Source organism: Oratosquilla oratoria, chromosome 15, assembly GCF_046742065.1.
Source record: "Oratosquilla oratoria isolate Oo_2021 chromosome 15, ASM4674206v1, whole genome shotgun sequence".
Classification (NCBI taxonomy): domain Eukaryota; kingdom Metazoa; phylum Arthropoda; class Malacostraca; order Stomatopoda; family Squillidae; genus Oratosquilla; species Oratosquilla oratoria.
In genome coordinates, this window is record NC_134791.1 from 22892283 (window position 1) to 22897282 (window position 5000).

General features: G+C 35.2%; 1 protein-coding gene across 1 annotated transcript in view; it reads right to left on the reverse strand.

Annotated features, from left to right (window-relative positions):
- The window catches only part of LOC143033069 (ionotropic receptor 21a-like), a 52007-nt gene that overhangs the window by 29912 nt on the left and 17095 nt on the right, over positions 1 to 5000 (reverse strand). Inside the window, exon 14 of the mRNA XM_076198267.1 lies at positions 3033 to 3247. Coding sequence (XP_076054382.1) covers positions 3033 to 3247 — 215 coding nt within the window. The remainder of the gene's footprint in view (positions 1 to 3032; positions 3248 to 5000) is intronic.

A 5000-nucleotide genomic window follows, 5' to 3' on the forward strand; every position in this document is an offset into this window, starting at 1 on the left:
AAAAGCAAAAACAGAATAACAGGATCATATAATTTGGGAGAAGAAGGAATAAAAAGAGTAGAAAATGTGAGGGACCTGGGAGTCATTGTTATTAATAATATGTCACCAGAGAAACATATAAATAAGATTTTTGGAGAAACTTATAATTTAATAAGAACAATCAAAGTGGCATTTACATAACTGGATGAAGAAATTGTGAGGAAAATCCTAATCACCCTGATAAGACCAAGATTGGAATATGCAGCAACGATATGGTCACCAAGTACAAAAAAATGTATAAAAAAACTTTAAAGAATACAAAGAGAAATTACTAAACTGTCACAAACACTCTCAAAACTATCATATGAAGAGAGACTACAAAAACTTAAACTACAGACACTAGAGCAAAGAAGAGAGAGAGGAGATTTGATAGCTATTTACAGAATCATGAAAGGCATAGAAATTACTGATAGAGAGAATCTGATTAAAATGGGATGACAGAAATACAAGAGGACACGGAAAGAAAATAAAAAAAGACAACTATAGAAGAGATTTGAAAAAGAACAGCTTTCCTCACAGAGCAATAGACAGTTGGAACAAGTTAGATGAGAAAGTGGTGTGTGCAAAAAACAATACATGAATTTAAAAATAGTTTAGATAAAATGAGATATGAAGACGGGACCCCGAGCATAGCTCCCCTTCCCGTAAAATACAACTAGTACAACTAGGTAAATAGACACACGCGTGCGCACGCACACGCACGCACGCACGAGCACACGCACACACACACACACACACACACATACACACATATTTTTACAAAGGATTACAAAGGCGGAGCATGCCGACAGGAGACCTTTTGGTCCATATCTAGGTCGGATGCGAAAAAAATCAATAATAAAATATTAAATAAAGACTATAATAATGTAAATAACAAATAAAATACATAAATAAATGCATATATATATATACACTGCTTCACAGAAGGAGAAATAACAGGTAACTGCTCTTCTCCTGTTAGGTCACACACACAGAGACCCAGAATAATTCAACATACTCGTATCTAAGTTCAAAGTTTCATCCTAGAAGGACCGTTGCTGGTTTCTGTGGGGCTGCGGTTATCCTTGAGGTACAAGTAAGGCTGACAACCGGCGACTGCTCCCTTCCTCCTCGTACTATCCAGTACCATAGACCCACACTTACACAATGCAGACAACAGTCCACTTTCACCTCACGAGAACTCTGGAAGAGCTCGAAGACAGTTGCCAACTGTTATAGGTTTGTGGTCTTTCGGTCAGTTAAACTCATGGAAACAGTTGTTAGCGTAATTTTATTCAGGAGTGGTGAAAGGACTTTAGCTGGTGAATGTGCGTCGCAGGGAGGAATGTCTCTAGTACGTGCTTCTGAAGGCCGATTTTTTATATTCTTTATTAGTTTATTTATCTATTTATTCATGTATTTATTTATTCGTTTATCTATTTTCTATTATTATTATTATTATTATCATCATTATTCATTATAATTATCATTATTATTATCATCATTATTAATATCATTATCATTACCATTATCATTATTATCATTATCATTATCATCATTATTATTATTATTATTATCATTATTATTATTATTACTTTTTTAACATCACTGAACACTTCGATGTCTTTGGTCACTGGTACTTGCTCCAAGTCAGCGCCTTCGTTGATATTTCACTCAGATTTTTATTGAGGAAAAAAGGTGATCAAAATACACTTTCATAGGACATATGATTTGAGTGCAACTGTTACATGAACTAATGGACCCTGGTGGCTGCATGTGAATAGTTTCAATGAAATATTACTGTCAAGGTTTTGGGGTTTGCTATGCTTAAACTCAATTTTACAATTGTGATTGATACAATAGTAGTGCAATTGATCATATATATATATATATATACATATATATATACATATATATATATATATATATTATATATACATATATATATACATATATATATATTATATATACATATATATATACATATATATATATATATATATATATATATATATATATATATATATATATAGTATATGTGGGTGTGTGTGTGTGTGTGTGTGTGTGTGTGTGTGTGTGTGTGTGTGTGTACGAAAAAAGCTGGAGTCCGGGAACCATAATGGTGGAAACGTAGAAAACACCAGACTCAGAAGTAGGTCATTTATTCCCGACGTTTCGAGTCCTGTCCGGGACTCGTCCTCAGGGGATCCAATGGGATACAGAGATCACATGGTCTTAATATACTAGTAGCTACACCCGCTGGGGGGGGGGGAGCGGTAACCTGCCAGAGGGTGGGGGGAGAGAAGGTAGGCGCCGTGACCTGGGTCAAGCGAGTGTGTGTGTTGGCGGAGGGACGGCGGGGGGGGGGGAGAGGGAGGGAGAGAGAGAGAAGGTAGGCGCCGTGAATAAGAATGGAGTGACCATCGCGCACAGACTCAGTAACACGCTACGTGGAGCTCTCACCCGAGTCAAGGATGAGGTGAGCAAATTGAACCAGCCCGCGGCGGTGTACAGCATCAGCTGCTCCGATTGCACAGCGAGCTATGTGGGGGAAACAGAAAAGCAGGCTAGTACCAGACTACAGGAACACCAAAGGGCAGTAAAGAGAAAGGACCAGAGTTTGGCAGTGTACAAACATCGGAAATAAATGACCTACTTCTGAGTCTGGTGTTTTCTACGTTTCCACCATATATATTTATATATATATATATGTATATATATATATATATATATATATATATATATATATATATGCTAATAAGAACACGGGTACGTGTGCTCACTTCTGCAAAGTAGACCACTTGGAAAAAGAAACTAACGAAGCAGTTCGCTTTCGTGAAGATGTATATATGAAAGCGCTCTGCTTCGTTAGTTTCTTTTTCCAATTGGTCTCTTTTGCATATATATATATATATATATATATATATATATATATATATATATATATATATATGCATACATTTTAGAACAGCTTCTCTCTCTGTATGTAAAAGCGGACAACGAATAATTCAAACCCAAAGACCACAGCCGCGATGACCCATCCAAGGACAAGCAGAAGAAGAGGTCCCTGCATGTGCTTGAGCGTGAGCGCGAAGACCTTCTCTTCGTTGTTGTTGATGTCCTCCTCGCCCTTCTCCTTCCTCTCAAGGGCTTCCCGTCGGGCCTGGAGCCGTCCTTCCTTGCGGGCGAGGGCGACCATATCCCGGTTCCACTTCTCGTAGAGTCCACCCTGAAGAAACAAGACTCTTCGGTAAGGTGCTTCTTCGTCCACGAGTTTCGCCATCGCCGACCGTTGCGAGTTCGTTTGAATAGAAATGACTTCGAATAATTTATTTTTCAAGTCTCCAAATACCAAGTTATTTTGCCTTCATGTATAGCAAAGGTGAATGATGAACTATGAGGTTGCAAACCTATACATATTTTAAGGGCCATTTACACGGTCAAACAGTTTGACAAACCAGGTTTGTCAAACCGTTTGGCCGTCTAAATGCCCCTTTAGACATACTGTTGAAATGTTCTTAGAAAAATCTAAATTTCTGTAACCAAAATCACATTCTAGTTATTCACGTGGAGGCTGGAGGTAGGATGTCGAAGGAAAACTAGCCCAGTGTGATAACCTCTTTCTGGAAGGAATCTAGTATATTGAAGGAAATAAATTTTCCTACAGCATATCAATGGACATTCTATGTAAATTATTGAGAAAACAAAATAGTTTGCCACTGAGTATATCAAATATAGATTGCTGAGAATACGAGATAGTTTGATATAGTGGTTTTACAGCGAAAAACAGTTCTGGAGTGGGCGGTCCCACCGGATAACTAAACGTTGGAGGAAAAATAGCCCAGTGTGATAGAGGGGTGGGGGTGGGCGGAGGTAGTATCTTCTGACCCCACGAGAGTACTGAAGGGATACAGCCTTCACAGTAATAATACTAAGATCACTGAAGCAGATACAGTTTTCATACAGTTTTCGTTCAATTCACGATAACGTGAAGTGTCTCTACATTGAAAAAACCGTCCTCAAATTGAGCCACGATGAAAAAAAATTAACCCTTTGAAGATCTAAGCTGAAAAAAATCGTCTGATATTACGTGTTCTTCATGCAGCCAAAGGGGTTGGTCAGGATAAATATATAAATATATAATACACACACACACACACACACACACACACACACACACACACACACACACACACACACACACACACACACACACACACATATATATATATATATATATACATATATATATGTTTATTTATATATATGTATATATATATATAATGTATATATATATATATATACATATGTATATATGTATATATATAGATATATATATGTAGATATATACATATATATATGTATATACGTATATATATATATATATATATATATATATATATATATATTATATATATTGTTGAGACATTCTGTTCCTCAAGCAGCCAAAGGGTTTGGTCAGGATAAATATTATATATATATATATATATATGTATATATATATATATATATATATACATATTATATACATATATATATACATATATATATACATATATATACATATACATATATATATATACATATATATATATGTATATATATATATATATATATATATATTTATATATATATATACACATAACCCTAAGCCGTCCGGAATTAGTATAAAAAAAAAGTCCTTGTGTCAAATCAGTCCGTTTTTCGAAAGAACTAACCCACACGATTTTGCAGCTCTTTGTAATACAAAGGTTTCTCTGAACGAGATAAAAACGTTTGGAGTTAGCTTAGCAAAGCAAATGAAGAAATGAAGAAATAAACAAATCAACAAATAAATGAATGAATGATTGAATAGATAAATAAATGAATTAATAGATGAATGAATATGTAAATAAAAAGGTAAAAAATACATGAATAAATTAGTAAATGAATAGACAGATAAAACGACCAATCACTTAATCAACCAACCAATAAATGAACAA